Here is a 23,959-nt window from a genome sequence, read left to right as displayed (position 1 = left end):
TTTCAAAATTACAGTTAATATTTTTACTTATTTGTGGCTTAATTGCTGCTTAATCCTGCTCTAGTGTGTGTCATAGTAGGCAGCACATAAGCTCGAACACAGCTCTGAGATGCCTGCTAGGTTTTGTCCATGTGGAGGGGTAGCAGGGTTTGATTAGAAGATTAAGTTAAAAACCCAATAGTATCCAAATGTATTATCCTGTTGTACTTAAGGAACGACATGAAGCTGTTGTACGTCGCACAATTGAAAGAAGCCAGAAGCCAAAACAAAAGCAAAACAGGTGGTCCTGGGGAGGAGCACTACATAACCGCATTAATAACACAGGTAAAGAGGGAGGCCTGTTTGGCAGCCAGTTCCCTGCCCTGCCAGTTAACTGGAATTTACTTTGCTTCTGTTAAAAGGAAGGATGATTCAGTGTATGCTGGTTTAAATTCTTTGCTCTTGCTAGCAATGGCATGTTTCTGACATTCTTGTGTAGCAAAAAGATAACAAGGAGAAATCTGAACAAAAGTTAAAATTTGTTTCAGGAGTTGACTAATTCTGTAAACCCTATCTTGCTACAGCTTCTCGCTTCTGCTGCCTTGCTGTTGTTTGTGGGTGTGGGTGTGCTTGTGCTGTGTCAATCTTGTGATGTGAGCTACTGTGTGCAAATGCGAAATATCATGGCTCAAAAAATAGGTCTGCTGGAAATGATTAAATGCTGAGATTAAAACAGACAAAAGGAAGAAAAATTATTCTTTGTAATAAGCTATCTGTACCTCGTGCAGATATTTTGGGAGATAGAAGTCCCTTTTTCCCCCAATTATCTGCTAATCATTAATGTGTATATGCCCTGTTAAGTACAACTTGAACCCAAAAAAGAGAACCTGTCCTTTGTTTCTTTCACCAGAAAGTGGTACTTAAAGTTCTTCTGTTCCTACTCTAATGTATACATTTCAGTGTGTCCAACCTTTCATCAAGGAGGGAAAAAAAATGGAGAAAAGAATGCTCTGAAATATTTGTCATATATAAATTCAATAAACAGTTATTTTTCATAAAAGGTTACTTTTTTGCTTAATTCTGTATAACTTACTTGATTTTTATTTTCTTTACTGTGAAAAATCATTGTTTTGCATTCTGTCCCTAGGTTATTTTTTTGAATCATCATTCACCTTTCTCGATTTAGCAGGCCTGGAGCACCACTTCAGATCTCTGGGTGGTGCTAGAAAACCTGGTACATAATTGCTGTGGTTTGCTGATTCCTTTACCCGTAGCTAGTGCTCAGGAAATGAGATCATCAGTAACTAAACCACCCTCATGTAGTTGCAATGCATGCTTAATAACATCATGCTGATAGATTAGAACTGTTGTTAGTACCAGATTTTTTCATTATTATTTATTTTTACTGTGGAGAGTTACTACTAGCTGACTCTAAAGATTTGGCACAATTCACTGAAATGAAACACAATATTCTGTCTACTGGTATTCAAGGAGACCCATTTGAATATTTTTGCTTTTTTCTAAAACCCTTTTGGCATACTACATATACACCGAATTTAGAATTATTTTGCACATGAGCACAGACATTTAACCAGCTGCACTGGCTGATGTGTTGTTCATGGATGTTTTAATTCTTTTTTTAGAACAAAGAAACCAGAAATCTTCTAGGCAGTAGATTGCATTTGGCCCGTTCTACATTTATAGGATTCATATTGCCAACATTTACACACAAATTCTCCTGCTGAATTTCATTCATTTAGTGTTCATAGATGTAAGAGAAATGTTGACTTGCCAAATACAAGAGGTGATTTTTCATATTATCATTTGTCACTTTCAGAAAGCTGCTTTATGTAGTGCATCCTTTATGACAAATGTAGAAACTTTTTGGCTATACTGATCTACATTTTCTCTCATATAGATTAGGTGTGAGAGATCAAAATCCCCATCCCATTCTTGCAAATATTTTCCTGGCAAAGTTCTGTCTTACATGAAGCCTGAGTATCCTGTCTCTAGTACTGGATCATACACAACACTCTTCAGTATACCCCATAGATCAATGTAGGATAATCTTGCCAACCTACAGAGGTCTTGTTCTTAACTATAACATTTAGATTTCTCCTTTTAAAATAAATTTCTGAGTTTTATCCCCCTTCCAGTAAGTTTGCTAGTTTTATACCCTCACTGAGTCATTCTGACATTAGATAAAATGAGCAACTAATCACATGGGATAGGGGGAAATCTTTCTTCACCCCAGCTAGTGGCAGTGAATCCTATATAGTTCATAGATCTGGGAAGAGTAAAGGTATTTTTCATACACAGGTATTTCTGTGAATTTTTTTTTTTTTTTAAATACACAGTGGGTATACTTTAATCTACTAGGTCAGGTACATCAAATACAATGTTGGTGTACTTGTCATAAATATAAACAATTACAGATAATATTTCAGCAACATCTTCCTTAACGTTGTTTATATCTGCTTCCAGAAGAGTATGTGGGCATATTTTTGCGCACACACACAATATGAATTGGCAGAGCATTTAGGCATGTGCTCAAGCCTCGTTGCATTTCAGCGTGGTTGAACGCTTTGCTGAAGTTCAGTACATGCTAAAATGTTAGCAAAAGCAGGATTGACTCTCCCAGCATCTTGTGAATGTCAGATTTCCGAATGGAAGTTTGCAATGGAGAACATGTAGTTGATGCGTGCAGCTCTCTTTTTTGAGAGAGAACAGAAAGCTGGCCTGTTCAGCTCATTCCTCTTCTGCCATTGATACCAACTTTTGTGTGACACACAAGTGCACAAAGTATATGTGATCTGTATTCTTCAAATAACCATCACCCCCTTAGTAGGGTGCAGGTTCTGACTCTGCAGCAGTTGTGAAGGCAAAAGATGTAATACTGCTCTAAAAAGTACAGAACCTAAAAGCAAACTAAAAATTTTCAGTATTGTATAGCAAGCATGTGCATTACAAGTAGTCGCTAGCCTTCCGCAGAGACTTACTTCCTTTATCAGCTAATCTGTGTGCTCTTTTGGATTGACTAACTACAACTTCATCCACAGAAGGTAGAAAAATGACTCTGTGGTGGGAAATTTAGCACTTATACAGTATAACTGTGGGATTTTTAACTACATCTTTTCATTCCTTTTGTGCTTACTATTGCTTCCCTTGTGCACTATTCTGCCCTTAATTTTTCAGTATTTTATTGTCATAATATTGACCTTCCACCTAGTAACAGTGCCCTGTAAAATGTCACCTTTTATTCAGGTACTAAGGGTTTTTTTATGAATAACCTTACATTTCCAAACATGTTGGACCTTCCCTGAAGCTTTCTGTTGGAAGTCATATAGTGATTTGAACTGGAAGGGACCTTAAAGATCACCTATTTCCAACCCCCCTGCCATGGGCAGGGACACCTTCCACTAGACCAGGTTGCTCAAAGCCCCGAACAACCTGGCCTGGAACACTGCCAGGTATGGGGGGCATCCACAACCTCTCTGGGCATGAGAAGGTTTCTCGTGCTTCTCATGAACAATGTTTTTCTGAGAATACTGACAGAAATGACAAAACATCATCTTGTCTACTAGCATCCACTTCAGATCCTTGATTAAGTCCTTGAAGTGCAACCTGATTGAATGATAAACAATTAACAGAATATTTTAAACGTTTGAAACTTAAATGGTTTTGTGCCTAGTCTTTGAGTCACCTGTACAATGTCTGCTGAGAGGTCCATTCTGTTTTGAAAGTTCTTGTGGTAGAGCAGGAGTGACCTAGTCATGTTTTCCTCCTCTCACTAGTGAGCTAGGAACTTGCACTACTGCATGTGGGCTGTCAATTAGCATTATCTCCATTTGTTTTAGATCCAGACAGGCGGTCTGTTTCAACAATGAACCTTTCGAAACATGTTGATCCAGTCATTAACAAGCGGCTCTCCTCCTCATCTGCAACATTACTAAATTCTCCAGACAGAGGTACAGTTTCAAAGAAAAAAAAAAAAAAAAGAGGAAAGAATGTTCTATATTGATGTATTACTTTGCACATAAAACAAGCTTCTGAAGTCATTTTCTGTACTTCATCTAAGTGGGAGTGAAAAGGCTTCAAATGTGAAAAGTAAATGGTTGAACATTTTTTCCTGTGAGAAGAAACACATATTTCTTGTTTTTTTTAAAACAAGAGAACTTACCTGAACAATCTTACTTTAGCAAATGATAAAAGCAGTGCTTCTGTCAGGTTTTTAGTAAATGAGGTACAACTATTGAAAGAATACATTGCTACATAGTGCATGCAACCATGTGTGACCTTTTATTTGCATTAGGCCATTTTGTCATTATTTTTTTTCTTTTCTTCTTTGGTAATAGTTCTTGAATATCTAAGAACATGTTGCATGAAGCTTTCAAGCAGTTATTTATTACCATTTCCAATTATTTTTATTGAAGAGGTATGGGTATTTTTTCATATGGTCTGTTTATTGACTTTTGTGTCCAGTTACTTTTCAAAGATTGCTTTATTTCTGTATATGTTTTTTATGTTTACAATTCTGCACAAATGATAAACTATCAAGCTTTTAAAAATTAACATAGCTGCATTGCTGCCTCTGTTCTGAGGATTTATGAGATTGAAGCATTGAGCTTAAAGGAGTTTTATAAAAGAATGTCTCTTGTATAACTTTTGCAGAGAGCTTTACAGAAAAGGACTTGGTAGGGATTTTTTGTCCTCTACTGAGAATGAGAAGTTCTGTTCCATTTCAATGCAGATAAATACATGTTTTCAAAAACATTTTTTAGAACAGAATTTTGGTTGTTGCAAAACTGATTGGTAGGCATATTTATTTGTGTGTCATAGCAGAGTGCCATGTTTCATGCGCATGCTTGTACATGTGTATCTGGTTGGTTTGATGAGCCATGTTAATCCTAGTGGGCTAACCTAGTTGTAGAGTCTGGTAACTTGCAAAAAATACATTATATTAGGAAATAATTTATTACAAAACTCCATTAATTTTTTGCTCTAAATGTCGAAATCTGGTCAGTTTTAATTTTATTAGCTTTTCAGGAAAATATATATATTCTACCAAATGGTTGCTGTTCTTTATAGGGGATGCTTCTTTGAGGAATGATCTTGCAGGGGATGGGATGGAGATGATGGACAGCAGCAGGCATTAAATACGAAGGATAGTCTCTTGTGGACTGTAACTCATTGTGTTACAGTTTCTGCCACCTATTTCAAATTCAGAAGAAGTTCAACTGAACAGTAGACAGTTTGTAGGTGGGGAAAGGGAAGGAATATGGAACTGATTGGTCATACGTCAAAATCTTAAAATACTGAGGCATTCTTTGCTTGGCATTTTCATTAAAACAGCACAGAAATCCTTAGAAGTCTCTTCTGTCTTTTGCAGACTCCAAGACAGAAGGCAAATTGAAATGCTATAAATGCCCTCTTTCTTGTGCAAAGTCATAAACTAAAATCTAGTTGAGCATGTATCTGGAGAAGTGCCACTGATCTCCCCAGTGGCCTCAACATCTTAAGGCAAATGCTTAAAGGAAGGCTCTAAGTGTCTGCTCCTTATTTCACCTTCCAGAGGGCACTCAATCACACTTTATAATGCATACCCCTACCTGCAGAACAGTGAGCTGGAGATGAGGATGATAAGATTACCCTAAGTGGCTTATAGCTGTCATCAAGAATGTGTCTTCCATTAAGCAGCACTTTTTTACCATTTGAAGGACAGGATTGGGGGGGCGGAGCAGCAAAAGACAGAAGTTTTCATTAACTAATTGCCTAAAAGACTGGTTAATTCCTTTTCAAGTATAGTATTGCTGTGCAGCTCTTTATCACAGTTTTATAATCAGACATCTAGAACAGGCTTCGCATTATATGTTTATGTTAATTGTACAGGTCTGAGTGGTTGAAAGTGTAGCAAAACATAAACACACATTGAAGTGGAGAAAGTGGCTGTTGACCAATAAATTTTGGTAATTGTGCTCTTTAAGGAAAGTTGAGCAAGTGCATAATACTTCAGATGAAGTGTGAGTTACGCACTTTTAGTTTTGAAAAGCAAAACTTGCACCATAGTTATGTTTCTCATCCTCCTCTCTGCAGTGTTTTTTCTCAATCGCTGCATCACCTTTGTCTGCCACCTTTACAGAAAAAATTCAGGGACTCCAGTATTGTTTTCTGTTGAAAGAGGATCTAAGCATAAAGTTTTTCCCCATCTACTCCTCACCATGTTTGTATAAGCAAACGCCACTGCTATCAGTAAGTCTCCTTTGTGGTGCTCATCAGGAGACCTGTTAAATCCCTGCTTCCCATCTGTTCCTAGAACTAATCAGATGCTGCTGTTTGCTTACTTGCAATTTATTCTGCTGCTGCTAAGACAACTTCCCAGTGTTCAGTTTGTATATCCTGAAAACAAATACAGATGATTGTAATTGATTCACTGTTGCCAGATCCCTGGGACCTTGTGTGTTTTTCTGTTACAAGTTAGGCTATAAAGATGTTTAGTATGTTGAAACTAACCTGCTTATAGCTGGGGGTAGGTGTACTTGCTAGCACCAGTAGTCCTATCGTGAACATGCTTCCTGTGTGGAAACAAGGGGCAAACAGCCTGAAGAGTGATAGCCTAACACAGCATGAGAACAAAAAAATATCATTTCCCCTTGTCTGTCAGATGGTTTGAAGAACTAAATCTTGAAAACATCACCATGAGGTGTTAAATACAAAAAGAACAAGAAAAAAACCCCTGACATCATGATTTTAAAATCAATCTTATTTTGGAATGTTCTTTGTTTTATTTTCAATTTGCTTCAGTGTGAATTGAACACCAAAGTTAGGTTGTTAGGCGTGTTTAGGTGTTAATATTCTTGTCCTTGTAATGCAGTGGGCAAATGTTTATTTGGCTGTTCTAGGTTAATGGTGATGCTAATGATTATTAGCCTATGTATTGAAAGTGTCAAATATGATGCTTTCTGGGAGCTCTTTGTTCAGAAAAGTCAGTATGTGATGACCTTGATCCACAAAGCCAAGGCATATTGAAATGAACTCTGATCTAAACCCATTTTAGAAATTTAGGGACATTTCACTCCAAGCTCCCAGACAAAACTCTTCTGGCACCTCCAAATCAGGCCTGTTGGTTATATGGAGAAAAGAGTGTGTGTTGGTCTTTCTTAGCTCATTATTGGTGCCTATCAGCCAGCTTGCTCTGAAACTGCCTCGGTCAGTTGGATGCTGTGGGCACACAGTTGCTTCCAGTAGGTGATGTGGATATAAGCTCCTCTGTGTTAGGGTCAAAGAGAAAAGAAAATTAAACCATACTCACCTTTAGGGCAAGTGACATAGGATAGGCGAGACATGGAAATGTAGTGTTCTGAGTTATCTGTCTCTTAGCTGTGTCCTCTTGAGACTACATCTCTGGGGCCTCACATGTAAGGTCTGCAGCTGGCCCATAGAGCTGTATTGCATTGTGACATTTATTTATCAGCTGTTCGCAGCTATACAGATGAACTCCAAGAAATTGATAGTGTATACATAGTACTGATTTATGGGTCTACAATTTCAGGGATTGCTTTCTGAAGTTATATGATCTTTGTGTTAAGCTATGGCAGAAGAGTTTCTCCAGACTCATCCATACTCACACCTGCAAGCCTCACCTTGTAAAAACTGAAACCACAGAAAAGAGTCTGTTGTCTTGCAACAGTAGCTTTAAACAGGGATCATACTGTGTATGGTGCCTGGAGAAGAAAGGAAGCAAAGATTTTACCATTATTGCACCCAGTTTAATGGTAGTTCTGTGATTTTTCTTCATTGTTAAATTACAAGCTTAATGATAATGTGTGTGCTGTAATGGAAGTCTCTGTAGGGTATTTTGTGTCCCTGTATAATCTGTACCAATGCAGAATGGAACCATTAATCACAAAGAGCTCTGGCAGTAGTACGTTGTGTAAGGACACTTATCCAGAGAGCCTGCTGTGTTTCAGAGTCCTATATTTCTATAGTAATGCCCGTTATTGGGTTAGCAGAATTTAGGGGAGCAATTTGAGAAGTGAAAAACAGCACTGAGGGTGGATTAGGCAATTATGTTTTCATAGGATGAGATTGAGATCAGCCCCTCTTTTCATGGGGCTCAGCGTGGAGTAGATTAACGACAGGTTCAGAGTTTATGGCTATTAAGTGATGGATCTCTACCTTTAAAAATGCAAATTAATCTTAAGATTATTACAGCCAGTCACTTCAATTAATGTTTTAGAGACTGAGCCTCATAAATTCAAGCTGCAGTTTTGTTGCCATAAACACCAAACTAAGGCCAATGAATGCTGAGATGTAAGAAGACCTGATTTCACTTGCAATATCAAAATTATTGCTATAGTCTAAGTTTATAATGAACTACTATGGGAACTAGTTGCATGGTTTGGTTTGTGATGCTCGTTATAATACAATTTCTTGCGTCAGAGTATCACATAAACTTCTAGTAAACTTCTAGTTCAATTAAAAAATACTTTATAGGGCTCTTTCGGTCACTACTTCAATATGATCAATGTTTAAATAGTATTTTTTTTAAAAGAAAATAGATTTTACAAGTCAAAAGGAATATATTGTCAAGTTAAATTTGCATTAGGCAGTATTGGGGAAAAGCCAGGTAAGGCAGTGATTGCAGACAAGTCAATGTGTGGTATTTTCAGAACAGACCAACAGTGCAGAAAAGGTGGCTCTTGTTACTGTTCTAAACTGAAAATTATCATTAGCAGGATTTTTTGATAGAGAATTAATGATCAAACATACTTACTGTATTCTGTGGCTTTGTGTATTACTTGAGACAACAGTAGCTGCTGAGCTTGGTATCTGCAGTTGAGGTACACTGTATCTTTTTGTGATGCTGTGATAAAACCTCTTTCTTTGACACAATTTTCTGCATAGTTGTAAGCAATCTCCTTGTTTTTTTCTAGCTAGGCTGGTAGAGGGGAAGTGTTTTAGAAATTGGTACTTTTTGTAACTAGAAGACCATATACCTTATGTGTAGAAAGAGTTTGCGAGACAAACATTTCTGTCAAAGGCTGTATTCAGGAATGGCAACTGCTCTCCTAGTACAGAAGTTATACTATTATTCCTAATAGAGAATGTGCAAAATACCAGTATTAATTTGATAACAATTTGCCATAATGCCACAGGCAGTAACACAAATGCGTGGCCTGAAGTAAAAGCATAGCTGCATTGTCTGGAGACCTAATGTGTATATATATGTTCCTATAGGAATTTTTCTACTAAAATGGAGTAAGAATAAAGTGCAAAACACTGAATGATTGTATGCTTTTGATCTCTGAAGGACAGTTCCAAGTTCATCATGGTATGCAGTAGTGAGGAGATAATACTTCTGCAACATGTAGTTATTTGTGAAGTGTTTGATCTAACATCTTGCTTGTATGGTGCATGTTCAGCTCGTCGTCTACAGCTCAGTCCATGGGAGAGCAGCATTGTTAGCAGGCTCCTGATGCCCACTCACTCATTCCTGGCCCGAAGTAAAAGCACAGCTGCATTGTCTGGAGATGCAGGTAAACCTATAAGAGCAGAGGCTTCATGTCTCAGCCATTTATTTTTGCAAATTCCCTGTGGGATGTTGTAAGGTTATTGACCTAATTATGAGTGTATGGTAGCATCCCAGAATGAGCTTGAATGCCCATGACTATGTTGTGTGACAGCATGAAAACTTGTTTGTACAGTTGTTTGCTATGCCTCCTTCTTTCTCCCACCACGTCTTTCCTAATTTTTTTGCCTCTTCATCAATGCAATAAATGAATACAACACATGCAGGCCAGCAATATCACGCTCTCTGGCTGTTTAAGGAAATGTGCACAATGTTGTAAAGAGCTGAGTCAGCACACCCACTACTAAAGCTGCGAGCTGCTTGCTGCAGAGAATAGTTTTGCTCTCCATCAGGGCACTTCCCACATGGAACAAGTTAGACTTGTAGAAAGATAGGCTCTGGCTTCAGTGGATTTAATACATGCAAAGTTAAATGTGCAGGTTATAATTATTGTAAAGTTCTCTGCCAACCCCAGAACAGCTCTCAGATATACTTACTGTGGGAAAAATTAACATGCAGAAATGTGAAAATATTGTTAAGTGGTAACTTAAAGCCCAGGAAAAACTATATTCCAAAGACCACCAGGGCATACTTGCTTATCATGTATTTTAGGCAGATGGCAGCTGCCCCTTTATTTTATCATAGGATTCATGCATTGGGGACTTCACCATTACAATGGTATATTGCTGCACATGCTGAATGTTTTAAGTCTAGGCAAGTCTTTCCTGTCTGATACAGACAGGATCTTTATTCTAATTAAAGGACGTAAAAGATAAGAAGGAATAGAGATCTGATAAGATTACTTTTAAAGAAGCTTTCACTTAAGAACTCTTGTAACTAATTAGGCTGCAGTACATTTCCACAGGGGTAGCACTGTAGGAGCAAACATGTGGATGATATTCTATAGACAGTGGAAATAACAAGTGAGGAATTCCTTTTCACTCTTCACAAACAGCAGCTTGTAAAATACTTATTGTAATCTACCAAGCAGGATACTGGAAATTCTGCTTCGTTAGGGAATAGTTTAGAAAGTAATGTCTTAATTTTGTAAGTGGTTACTTCACTGGAGCAAGCGTAAAGATATTTTTTCTGTGTGACTGCTATTGTTTATACTGTGCACTAAGCTCTAAACTAAGTGGAATATTGAGAAAGATTGCAAATAGCAGGAATGACTGATTTGTCAGTCATCAGTCTGAGGTGATTCCCTGAAAAGTGTTCCCTATGCTAACCGAAACTGTACCACCCAGAAGAATAATCCATCTGCTCATTTTTTTCCAGGTATTATTCTCTAGAAGCAATAATTGCAGTCCCTTCATGCAGGATGCTTCCTGGAGATTAATGATCAGGTGGTGGTAATGGCTCACAGCTGTGCTCTGAGCACTCAGCTCATCCCAGCCTGTCATTATTCCCTAGAAAATTACTCTGCCCTTTGGCTGTAAAGATAAATTGCAATGCAAAAAATCAAAATCAAATTAAATATGGATTCATGTCCTTAAATTTAAAGCAAGCTACTAGGGACATGCAGCTTAAGAGTATGTCTGGATCTTTTTTAAATAACCCTCCAAAACCAAACTGTTTTTTAAATAACTCTCCAAAAGCTCCTCTTAATAGATATAATCCTATTAGTACAGGATGCACTAGGAGGGCTTCCTATAACGTTGTTTGGTGACATTGCAAATGAAAATGAACTGCTTGTCTTTTAATACTTAGGATGTCATCCTTGGTGGTAACTTCAGATAATCAGCATGCAGCAAGAACCACATAAATTATTAGCTCTTTGAAACATACATTGTGACACTGTCTCCTATCTGGTTTAGATACACTCAACAACAAAAAAAAACCAAACCATGAGCAGAAACCCTGTTTTTTTTGTTTCTCAGGTTTTGGTGTTTGGTTTTTTTTTTTTGTCAGTCATCTTATAATACCTCATTAAACATAAATTCCCTAAATGATAAGGCAATAATGAATGCCATTGCTGTAACACTTACATGAGACTCTGTATTCATAATGTTAATCTCTTGGTGCAGGAGAATTTGCAGCGTTAGTACTGTTAAGTCTATGAGCTCTTCCTGTAACAGCAGCTGTACTAAGACTGGAAGAATTAACTGTATGTAGAACTGCATCCTTTCAAGTGTGCTCAGAGAGGGATCTACAGTCAAGAAACGCTGGAATTTTTTTTAGCAGGGAAATTGAGGATGTAATTCTCTTTTAGTACAGGGAAGATACCATATAGAAGGTCTACTTTTCCTTCAGGTAACATGCTGAATAATAATTGTCCTAAGACTATATTAAATGACTAGGAAGGACAAACAGGAGCAGACAAATAACACTGCAGTAATAACATTGTCTTCCCCAGTCTTTTTCTTCAGTTAAACAAGAGAAAGTCCAAGAACACTTTGCTTCTAGAAGTTCCCCATGATACATTTTACAGTGTTAGAGTTCTCTCTGAATATGTGATCAGAACACCATATATCTGATAACATGCCATTGGCAGGACATCTTTTGGTAATAGTCTTTGTCCTTGTGCATACCAATGAAAACTGCCATCCTGGTTACTCAAATATTAATTTACAAGTTGATTTGTTGTTGTTACTCTGCTTTTTGTAATGTTTACTATCAATAATGTATTTGAGTCAGCTGTTATTCTAGAATTATCAAGAAATATTAAAAGTTCTTAAATGGATAGACTTCAAATATTCCTAAAAGAGGGATTTTTAAAAATACATCACTTGCTAAAAATTGTGGAGAGCAACTTCATTGATGTCCTAGGTGAAACTGTTTTGTATTGTTAATGTGTTTTTATATTTGTGTGTATGTCTCCTTTTATTTTCCTCTACTTCTAAGACCAATTAATAGGCATTCTGGTTTTAGTTTGATTGTTTTCTATTGCGAATGTAATTGAAACTCATGTCAACGCATATAGTAAGCTGGACAGTCAGAGCAGTCATTGTGTTCACTGCTTTTTCAGAACCACCAGTTGTATGAAAATAGAAAAACATTGTTACTTTCTATGACCCAGTTATGTGGCATACTTCTTAATTTATTTAAAATATTTGTTTATGAATGGAAAAGTACATGAGTGCCTACTGAAACTGTATCATTACTATATGTGTGACCAAGCTAATGTATTAAATGACAGTTCTGACTTGAGAATTAGTCATTCCTCTATGTATTAATACCTTCTTTCTTTTCTGTCTTTCTCGGTTGTTTCTGTTCCTGCTGGCTTTCCTCTGTCAATTCTCCAATGCTGCTCTGTAATTAAAATTAATAAATAACAAAACCAACCAACACCGTAGTTATCCCCATTTGTCCCCGTTCAGCATCTTGCAGCCCCATCAGTCCTCTGTCCTACAAGGCCATGAACTGTAGGAATTCAGGAGACCGAGCAAAACTTTATGCCTCTACTGATGCTGTTGGACGTAGGAGAACAGCGCATCTGGCAGGGGTAAGCATGCCAGTTGTATGTCAGTGTCTCATGCCATGATTGCACCGCTTGTTAGCACAGGAATAGTTGCAGGAATACTTGACTAAGCCTGATCCTCTTTTCTGCACTGTTTCCACCCGCTCCAATTTGTTTCATAGTTGGCTGGATTTTAACTGAAATACACTACGTTATGTGGTGATGCAGCCTGATTTTGCACCAAAGAATCCGTGTGGAAAAACACCTATGTGTTCCAAACACCCATGTTTGCAGAGTGGATGCCTTACCTTCTCATGAGGCACGGAGTCAGTCACAGTGTGTGTGCCCTTTCTCAGGTGGATTCTTTGATGCCTTTTAAGGCCCAAGCTGGTGTTGCAGCTTTTCCCTCAGTGGGGAGTCTGTTTTTCCCAGCAACTTGTTTTCACAAACGCTGTAGAATTTCCTATCTTCTGAGGCCTCTAGCAAATCCAGTGGAGCCTCTGAGATACAGAGGGGGAAAGGCATGCACTCACACTTGCCTATATACATAAGCAACGCAGAGCGCTGTCACTTCAGCTTTACTTTCTTAGGAGGCTGAGCTAGTGAACTTTTCCTTGTTGAGAATGAAGAGGTTGGTTTAGGAGCATGGCTTGTAAGCAAGGCTTCTCACAGACCACCTGTTCATTCTGAATGATTTAGTAGCCGTACTGTGACCAATCTGAGCTTTCAGGGAAAATCGAAACAGTGTGATACAGGCAGACTGAATTCCTGTTGGTGGTGCTCCAAGCCAGCGGGATGCAGTCAGCTCCAGTTCAGATGTCATTTGCTGAACCTGAGTAGTTATATTTTCCTTTGTACTCTACAGCCTGAGTTAGCTGAGAGTGTGAGAATAAAGTAATTTCTGCCGATGATTGTGTAAGAGGGGCTTGCATTTTAATTTGGCATGATGGGCAAAATGTCAAGAGGCAGTGCTACTACTGACACCCTTGTTGGAAGCAGTGTTAATGAAAGTCACATATATCACAGTCAGTACTTAATTTTAGGCAAATGGTAGTATATTGAAGTTTAAAGCACAGCATTGAGATGTATCTGTAGAGAAATCTCATATTATGCACATAGTGCATTGCAATCTCCAGGGCTTCTGGATCACCTCTTGGGTCTTTCTCATTGTAAGTGGTTTGGGTTTTTTTTTTTAAATTAAAAAGAATAAAGGTTGGTACATTTTGGTAGAGGAGACAGTGTAAACATATTGTTAATACAGAATGGCTGAGTTAAGAGCTCTTTCCAGTAGCCTGTATGGTGTGGAGGATCTTTTATTCTTCTGTAAACTTTTGCAGGAATTCAGTTTCTTATTGATATTAAGAAAAAATTTCTGATGCTCTGTTTTCAAGAGTAATAAAGTAGAGCCAACAGAGTTACTGCTTATGAGCCAAAATTGTTCATTGTTACACATTTATTCTGGCTGTGTATGCTTTGATAACTCGGGTGATTATCATATTAATCAGTAGATATCTGGTAAATTGTGCTGCAGAAGACCTGACTTGAGTAATGAGTTTAGGATTGAGACCATCTGTTGCTAATATTAATGTTTTTGGCAATTTAAACTAATTTTAACCATAATGACCCCAAAACCCCTTGGTTTATCCTTCAGAAATCCAAGAGGGTTCATAAATTGCAAGAGGGTGCTCATGAAGTTGGTTTTGGTCTTTCTTTTCCAGTCCTTAACCTGGTTTTCAGTTCAGGAGGTGATCATTGCAGAGCTCTTAGCTAGTGAGGTTCTAAAGCAGCATGGTGCACACGCTGCAGGGGTTGTGCTTAAGCCCCAGCCAAGGTGGTGAATAGCAGCCCCTCTGCATCATGTTGGCTTAGTGGCAGCTCAGTGTACTCTCCAGTATTCCCATTCTTCAGACTATGAGAGTTTGAGCTCATGATTCCAAAAACCTGAAGTTTTTAATCTATAGTTGTTAAATAGAGGAAGTAAATAGATGCCTAAATTCTGATCTGTTCCTTTATACCAATAGTTCTATTGATATAAACCAGCGGTATAATAGAAATATATTTTAAAATAAAATCCTAGTATGAGAAATGAAGGAGAAAGAGGAAATCACTGCCATGCATAAGAATCAATGGTAAAAAAAGTATGTCCTGTGCAGTCATCCCTGAAGAAAAGAATAGGATAACTGTTGTACCATACTGGAGGGCTTTGAGGGCATCTGTGGTGTTCACATATAAGCATGAAAGCAAAAAAATTGTGCCATATAGGGATTGTGACTAAGTGTGATGCTGGGGCAGTGTTGGGGGGGTGGGGCAGAGTGTTTTGTTCTTACTTCAAATGGAATCTGCGGTTTATGAGGAGTAGTAGAAGGTACTCAGCAAAGATCGAACCTTGAAAGGTAATTTTTTGCCTATGTGAAAATAAGCCTCTGCAAATTAGCCCATTACATCTTAGGACAGTAGAGAACATGATGAAGAAGGATTCTTGTTGTCAAATGTGTATTTACTGACAAAGATGGTGTCAGATTACAGGGGCTGTATTAATGAACTTGTTAAACAGGCTGTAGAAGCTACTGACTCAGCACTGCTTTTTCTCAACCCTCCCCAACCCTTCATCTTTATCTGAGCTTGCTTTGCTTTCGTTAGCCGTGTGAACTCTGGCTTGACTTTGTCTTTTTGTTTGCTGAACTATAGACTGACAAAAAAGAAAAGGAGAGAGACCATTTGTCATCCAGCTTCTCAGCCAGCTTTAAAGGAGGTCATTTTTCTTCCAACCCCAAAGCTAGATCACCAGCTCCCTCTCCAGTTTGGTAAGCCAAGTACATGCTTAGCTGGAGGTTGAGCTATAGGCAGCTCTGGTTGTTCTATTAATTAAATGTGAAACAGTGAAAACTTATTTGGTAATACAGATGTTTTTTCTCTGCAACAAAAGGAAAGACGGTCCTGCTTTTAGAAAAATATTACTACTGCTTTGAGGAAAGGGAAGGAGGAGGAAGATACATGTTTCTTCCCTCTTGACTGGACTCAGTGCTCACAAAACTGGAGAGTTGCAAAGAGAAGCATTTTGCATGAAAGCTAGTTTGCTTCAGCAGTCCTGCTTGATAGCAGAGAAATAGAGAAGTTGGGGGTTTTTTAGCTATTGTAGCTGTAGAAGTGATGTGCAGGTGGTGTCCAGCAGAGCATATCTAACATCAATTGTCACTCTTCGGTTACACAGGCATGCATCAAAGTCGTTGCCTTTTTTGGCTGGCACACCCAAGCAGATAAATTCCCCACCTGGTTCCTCCAAAGTTTCCTCTGCTCAAGCACGTCCTCCTTCTCCTGGCAACATCCGGCCAGTCAAAAAAGAGGTCAAACCAGAGAGTGAGAAGAAAAGACCAGAAAAGGAGGCTGAAAAGGCCAGTGAGGAAAGGACAGAAGAGAGTAAAGGAACTTCAGCAGGGGCTGGAGAACCTGCAGGTCAAGAAGAGCTTACTGTCCAGGCAGACCTTGCCCAAGGTAAGGAGAGATCCTTCTTTAGGTTAACAAATGTCTGAGAGTCTCTTTTGTTCTTCTCTTCTTCTCTCTCTTTCTCTGAAACAACGTAGCTTTCAATATAGTTTTCTATCAAATGTTAAATTCTTCAGAATGTTCCTGCAGATGTATGTTCATTATGAGGAAGGTGTAAACAGGTTGAAGCCCTCCTGCTTGTAACAGTCAAAACAACAGGCAGACCTGCTTTGCACAGTGTGGCTTCACTGCCCTTTTAGACCAGGATTTTGTCCCTCACATCATGACACAGCTTCTTTTCAAGCTGTTGAAGTAGAATAATAATGATCTGAAGAGTAATGGTACAGGAAGCTATCACATAAGGTAATATGAGCAGTGAGAATGTCCATCTCTCTGAACACTCAGTACACCTGTGCTGATAACCCTACCAGCTTTCCTATAATATTGCAGGAGTACCACATCATAGGGGAGATTAGCAGGATAAAGTGGCACGCAGAGGAGAATCAAGGAGAAGAGTAAAGAGGAGTAGGCATAATTTTTCAGGGTAAATGAGTTACTTAAAAATAATTACTCAACAAACAAACAAAAAAAACCCCACACCAACCCTGAAAATCAGCAAGGCAGAAAAGCATGTACACACAGAATAAAGTAATTATCATAAAGTGTAGGAAGGGCAAAAGGTAAATCTGAAAATGACAAATGTAGGTTTGATCTAGCAGATATTTTAGTCCATTGTAAATGTAGCATAACCTGTCTGGCTCACAGGTGGGATAGAGTGGCCATTTTGAACACTGGAATTCCCAGGATAGACTACTTAGGATTCTGAATTTTAAATTCATAGATTTCCCTGTGATTGTCCTTCAGAAAACAGTTTTAAGTATTAATAATACTGCATTTAATGGTAAGATGTGTAGTTTGGGGTTGTTCTTCTTGGGGAAGATCTGATTTGAATTGATTTCTTCTGTTACAGTAGTTCCAGTCTGATAAAAAGGTCCTACCACACAAGGTCCAACCCCACAAAAAGTTAGAGATTTACAGTAATAAATGGATGTATCTGTGGGCCATGGGCATGGAATGAAGCTATAATTGCCACATGAGTATGGGTTTTCACTGCTCTTCTGATAACCTTTTACCAGCTTCCTTTTAAAAAGATTTCAGGAATACCACTGAGATAAGTTTGCAAATGTTTACACGTTGTAGTTCCCCAGTGCAAGGTGCAGGCCAGAAAAATATCATCATGCTTGTTTGATGGTTTAGCTCAGGAGGAAGAGAGGCTTGACTTCTTTGCAGAGTCAGTCAATATTTGAGTTTGTGACAAGGTCACTTAGTATGAAAACAGGTTATGTGTGATAAAGATATTCAAAAGTCAAGTAGTTTGTATTCACAATAAAAGAGCAAGTAGTAGAGAGGGGCAAAAGAGAGGGATACTGTAGTCAAAGTGGTGAGCAGCACTTAAAATTGGATGCCTTTTGCCAAAGCCAGAGGAAGTGGTGACTGAGACTAAAGATTGAGACCTCAGGCTAAGCATTTTAAATGTGAGGCTTTGTACTGCAAATGGAGGCCCAGACTGCCAAAATTCAGCCACTGGTTGGATGTAAGAATCTAAAGAGGGGTAAGTGCAGCATCTGGAGCTAGAGAGACATTGCTGATTCTCCTAGGTCTGTGTTGCAGGTGAACATAGCTGATTTCTGCCAGTTAACTGCATTGGCCTTCAACCTGTCTGGCTCAACTGCCTGCTAGCTGTATAGTCACAAGAGCCAGGAGGTCAGCAGGTAATGATCACTGATGGAGCTATTCAAATCTCACATGATTTTACTAATACCAATAAAGTTTTAAAGGTATTCTGGGTGTGCCTGTTTAAGCTGTTGTAATCTTTTCTGACAGCAGGGCAGGTGTGCATTAAACAGGCTACTTGTTACCCTGCCAGCTTCAGTACCTGCAGCAAGAAGTGAGCCTCAAGCAGCAAAAACTCTGCTTCAAGAGTGACAGCCCTGCTTTGGTCCATGTCAGTAAATTAAAAAGGGCCAAGGTGCAGGAACTCTGTCAGTTAGCCTCTGTAATAATTAAACAGTATATCTGGTGTGTTTCTGATCGTCTATAGTCACGGCCACACATTTTCTTATCTTCTGTCCCTAAGGCTACTAAGAGCATCGCTCTGGAGGGCTCCTAAGCTTTAGAATGATCAAATTACTTACCTTTTTATATTTGACCATCCAGAATTTTCTGAGTTCCCAGCTACATTTTGGAGGTTAGCCCAGGCCTGGACTGTTCTCTGGGGGCAGACTGAATACTTGTTTTGGTAATGTGAGAGAATAGTGCTCTGGCTGAGCCTAAACTGTGCCAGCTCACCTTAGGGCTAGAGAACAGGCCCTGGCACTCTTTAAATTACTGGCGTACATGTATCATTTGAATTCAAGGTGAAAGCCCCGATGCAGTTATAAAAAGAGCTGCACAGTTTTTACTTGATAGAAGAAGAGGGCAGAGAAGTCAGCAGATGTGAGCATTCAGCACGGAGAAAGCAACTGAATTTGTGTTTGTATACATGATGAGGTGTAGGAGGGGGGCATCAGAGAGGAAATCCCTCTTGGAAGTTGTTAGTGAGGTGAAAAAAAATGCTGCAGCATCCCAAAGGGTGATTAGAAATGTAGATTTAAAATAATCTCCTGGTTGTTTGTGATGACTTATTTTACATGTATCTTTCTAGGATCAGAATCTGATTCCATTGACAGTTCAAAGTCTTCCCTATCCATGTTTGCCTGAGTTACCAGATGATTACCCTGGGAATGCTTCCTTCAGTTAGCTTGTGTGTTGGTAATGGTCCCTCACCTCTAGAGAAAAAGTGCACTTGAGACATTCCATACCTGTTCTAGAGAACACCAGGCAAATTTACAGAAATGTGAACTAGTGTGTTTTACTTGAGAAAAGCCTGTAACAACACCTTCTTTACTGGATGGCCAAAGCTGGTCCTAGATGTAGAATTTTCATGAAGATGCTATTAAAATTTGTATACAAGCCATAGTTCACCAATAGTGGCAAAGCTTGTTAAGAAGCTGTGTTCTGGTCCCACGAGTTTTCTCAGGTTGGAGTAACTACAAAATTGATGATAGTTTGTGTCCTACCCTTGTTGCAGATCACTTCAGACAGTTGATGTTTGAGATCAAATAACCAAAAGTGACTGGCCAGAAGTCTGTCTCTGCTTTTCAAATGTAGACTCTCAGACAGAGAAAATATAATAGCACAGTGTTTCATTTTTGCTCTCCAAAGAGCGTTGGGCAAACTTAAGAAATGTGGTGGTAGGGACTTACTAAGTCATCATAACTCCTGTTAGGCACCCATCAGCATTTGTTCTTCTGACAGAGAAGTTGGCTTAACCTTTTAACTGCAGCTGCTTTCACATATCCTGTATAAACAAGCTTCCCTTAAGGAATGTGAACACCTAGCACCCAGAAATTTCTTCTTCCTCTGAACTGTTTATAAAAGCATGTAAGCTTGAAAATATTTTATAGAGTGTTTGAAGCAATTTTCTGTTCCTTTCAAGAGAGTGTCTTGGCTACGTGTCTGCATAAACTAGTTTTCCTTATCTGTTTCAGCAGCCAGCCCATCCCTACCTCCTGCTCCGCCAGCTCTTTCTCCACCCCCCATCCCCACAAAGACCTCTGCAGGTACAACTGACCCTGAAGAAGCAACACGGCTGCTGACAGAGAAGAGGCGCCTTGCCCGTGAGCAGCGGGAACGGGAGGAGCAAGAAAGGAGGGAGAGAGAAGAGCTTGAAAGGTGATTCTAGACCTCTGCCATGGACATGATATATTTTTAGCCACTTCTTTTGTATATTCTGTTGTTATATCATGATATATGAAGCACAGTAACCAAGTGCCAGGAGGCACAAATTCCTCCCTGAAAACAGTTTCCTGTTGGGTTTTTTTGTAGGCACAACATATAGCTAAGTAGATCTGTAAAGTTAAAACTTATCCCAAATCGTGCTTTAAAATAGGACAGGAGGTGAGAACATATTCTTGAAATTCATTGTTTCCTTAGAGATTAGCAAAGCTATACTTGTTTCTTCCAGCTAGAGGACTCTGCACAGATGTTTTCAACTTTGTGATTGGCACAATTTCTCTTACTTTGAATTGTAAGGTGTAAACACCACCAGGGGTGGTGTTTAGGTGTCCAACAGCTGTGACTTAAGCCTTTTTGTTTTCTCATTTAAAATCAAGATCTCCAGCAGTTTTGGAAGGTAAATGATGTTGTGTCTTATTTTCTGCTAGCAAATGAGTATCCCATCTGGATACTTATGACTGTGGCTATGACACAAGTAAAGCACCTTTTCACGGGGATGCCATTTCTCTGGAATTTGTTATAGTTCTTTAAAAACATTGCTGAACATAGGAACAAGGCAGAGGCAGTTAAAATAGCTTGGCTTTCCAAAAGACTTACAACATGGTCCCTCTCAAAAAGGGTTTTTAAAGAAAATAAGTTGCTGTGTCATTAAGAGTCTGTCTTAGAATTTATTCACCACGTTAAAGATCAATATGAAAAGGTGATCAGCTTTCACAATGAAAGGAGTTTTCAGTCTCTGTGCAGTGCCTTCATAAATGAACTTGAATGGAGTTGTGGCCAGTGAGATAATGCTGGTCTTCAGTGAGATAAAGCAGTTGTGAAGAGTTTCAGACATATATTGCTGAGATACTAAATGGAAGCTGAACTGCAGTACTGCAGAGCATAAAGGAATGTGTATAAGGAAATAATCTTAACTCTGGTTGTAGTCTCTGGGCTAATTATTTATGAGGGAACAGATCTTGCTTGGAGTTGAGTATATGAAAGCATCAGGTGAGTCATGGTCAACAAAACAAATTGTTACAAGTTACTAGAAAAGGAGAACAAAAGGAAAATGTCATTTTAAACTATCCAAGGTGAATTCATGTCTTGAATGTTGAGTTGGTTTTGTTGATTTTTTTGTTGGAATGTTGATTTTTTGAGATGGGGAAGATAAGTGCAGACATCAGGGAAAATCACAAGTATCGAACAGCTCCCATATGAAAAACTACTAAACAACTGAGGATTCTTCAGCTGGGAAGACTGCCTTTTACTTCTGAGTGGGGATATGATAGGCTACAAAGCCCTAAATAATCTGGGTAGCATCAGAGGTGATGGGGAAAAGTTACTCACTGCCATAATACAAGGATGAGGGGGCATTAAGTGAGGTTAGGAGGTAACCTTCAAAAATCAACAGAATTAGGTACTTTTTTTTTTAAATTCAGGAGTTATCACCGCAAGATAAGATGGGTGTCAAAAAAATATGCTATTTCAAAATATGATTAACTGAAATTACACAACGAAGTGTTTTACAAGATGTATTAAATTCAGTGATACTGTTTCCAATTCAGAAAGTATGTGAGTCACAGATCAGTAGAAGCCAGGCATATGCTGGAAAAGTACTGGTATTGCCTTGCAAAGTTTTTTTTATGTTCCATAGGGCTTCACTTTTGGCCCCTGCTGGAAGCAGAACAGACAACTTATGAATGAGACAGCAATTCAGCCTTTATCCAGCTGTTCTGCAGTGCTAGTGTCTTGGATCAGGAATCTGGTGGTTTGGGTTTTGCCCCTTCTTTTTTTCACTTATTTTTCTTATCCTTGTTTCATGATTGCAGGCAAAAGAAGGAGGAGCTGTCACAGAGGATAGCTGAAGAAAGAGCTCGCCGAGAAGAGGGAGAAGCTCGCAGACAGGAAGCAGAAAAAAAACGAAAGGATGCAGAGGAGGAGCGGGAAAAGGAAGAACGCTTGCGCCGACAGGCAGAGGAGAGAGAACAGAAGGAGAAAGAAGAGATGGAGCGCATTCAGAAACAAGTATACTCCCCTCCTGGAATTTCTGTGTCAGTCTGGTTGGCAGCAAAGTAGATGAAGCAACATCTCTTATGAAGCACCTAGATTAGAGGGATATCTAAAATTTAAGTGCTATATATAAAGTGAATAGGGTCAGGGCAGAGTTCATTCCACAGAATGGTTCAAAGAGTAAAGATAATTTTTTCTGGATAAAAACGTGGTAGGGATTTGAGTTTTGGTTTTGTCTTTTTCACTGTAGAATTTATTTAGAACAAATCCTTTCCTGTCCCAGTAAATCATGGAGGATTTTAGTGAATGGTATTATACCAGAGAACTCCTTGTCCCCACAATTACAGAGAGAAAGTCTAGATGCAAAGGTAACTAACTATTCAGAGTGGTGGAGATGTAGCACTGTGCAGTTCTAATCCTATGCCAAATACTGCTTTTGCGTGGGGTTAGTGGGAAGGAGTAAGTAGGTTTTGATCACTTTAATTAAACCACGGAGAACCTTTACCTGGTGCAGTCCTCCTGAAATGAGAGCGGCTACTCAAAAGACATAAGAATAGATAAATAAAACTAAAATTTTTCAAGTGCTCTCATTTTAGATGGGCATAATGTTGGTTTATCAACTTTAGGAGAGGCTGTGGATAGGATTCTTCTCTTCTCACCTGTGCTTCCTTGCCTCCAAAATTCAGTACTTCAATCTGCCTAGTAGACATTAGTTCTTTCTTCTGGTATATAATTAAATGTATGCTTCTGAAAATAAATGTTTAAAGGGTTGTGTTAGTGAATATTGTTTAGAAACTACAGAAAACTGCAGTTTTCTTTCAGATGTATGCTGCTTTCTTTGAAATGCCAAACTGAGGTACATCCCCAGTTTAGGACTCAGAGTTAATGCATGGCCAAATTTTTTTTTGGATGTTGCAACTGTAACAAGTGAACTCTTGTAGTAGTTCCATCATACAGCACTGTCACTGTCAGGGTGAAAGGCCTCTCTACAGTGTACTCCAGATGAGTTTTACATTTAATCAAAAAAAAGGAGGAATGGAAAGCTTGTGCAAATGTACTTGTGGCTGTTTGTCCTTGGTCTCATTAAGCAAGGAGACTGTTGGCCAAATAAAACATTCTGCTGCTTTTGTTTAACTCTCAAAAACATCCACAACTCAAAACATGAATCTCTTTAATACTTTCCTGGCTGCTGTTTTAATGCTCAAGGTTAGAAAATGTATTCCTCATTTGTCATCTGGTGTGCTTTCATGCACATGCCCCAGAACAGGCACAGAACCAAATATGGTGTCCATTGCTTAATTGTGCATCTCTTAATGCTATGCAAAACACGGAGATTAATCAAGAATGTGCAGTTCAGTCTGAAAAGATTGTTGGTGACTTGTAAACCCCAGAAGTGTCTTTTCAGGGTGTTGTAGATATGCATAGTTAAGCAGATATCAGTGTAAATATGTCCTTAAATAGTAAGTTATTCATCACTTCTTTTTCTTTTACCATCAACTCAGAAAGAAGAGGAAGCTCGCCTACGGGAAGAGGCAGAGCGAATTCGCTTAGAACGTGAAAAGCATTTCCAAAGAGAAGAGCAAGAGCGCTTGGAAAGGAAGAAGGTAACTCAGTACATGCAGAGAAACTGTAATTCATTTGCCTTAGCAGTTTGCTTCCACCTCAGCTGCAGAAATTTATCCATGATATAAATGTTCCCT

The 23,959-nt window shown here is 38.8% G+C and overlaps 1 protein-coding gene across 8 annotated transcripts in view; it reads left to right on the top strand.

The window, feature by feature from the left end:
* MAP7 (microtubule associated protein 7) overlaps positions 1 to 23,959 on the top strand; it is a 107,058-nt gene that overhangs the window by 70,826 nt on the left and 12,273 nt on the right. For 3 of the 8 annotated variants that reach the window (XM_026844232.1, XM_026844239.1, XM_026844236.1), the window contains exons 5-14: positions 213 to 324; positions 1,127 to 1,213; positions 3,837 to 3,947; positions 9,402 to 9,515; positions 12,844 to 12,992; positions 15,636 to 15,751; positions 16,159 to 16,439; positions 20,021 to 20,204; positions 22,079 to 22,274; positions 23,762 to 23,863. In XM_026844232.1, coding sequence (XP_026700033.1) covers positions 213 to 324; positions 1,127 to 1,213; positions 3,837 to 3,947; positions 9,402 to 9,515; positions 12,844 to 12,992; positions 15,636 to 15,751; positions 16,159 to 16,439; positions 20,021 to 20,204; positions 22,079 to 22,274; positions 23,762 to 23,863 — 1,452 coding nt within the window. The remainder of the gene's footprint in view (positions 1 to 212; positions 325 to 1,126; positions 1,214 to 3,836; positions 3,948 to 9,401; positions 9,516 to 12,843; positions 12,993 to 15,635; positions 15,752 to 16,158; positions 16,440 to 20,020; positions 20,205 to 22,078; positions 22,275 to 23,761; positions 23,864 to 23,959) is intronic. The other 5 variants (XM_026844234.1, XM_026844233.1, XM_026844237.1 and 2 more) reach the window with 5 other exon arrangements.

Source organism: Athene cunicularia (assembly GCF_003259725.1).
Source record: "Athene cunicularia isolate RWA chromosome 3 unlocalized genomic scaffold, athCun1 chr3_part1, whole genome shotgun sequence".
Taxonomy (NCBI): Eukaryota; Metazoa; Chordata; class Aves; order Strigiformes; family Strigidae; genus Athene; species Athene cunicularia.
The sequence above is the reverse complement of the archived record's forward strand: the minus strand, read 5'-3'. Positions and strand labels throughout refer to the sequence as shown.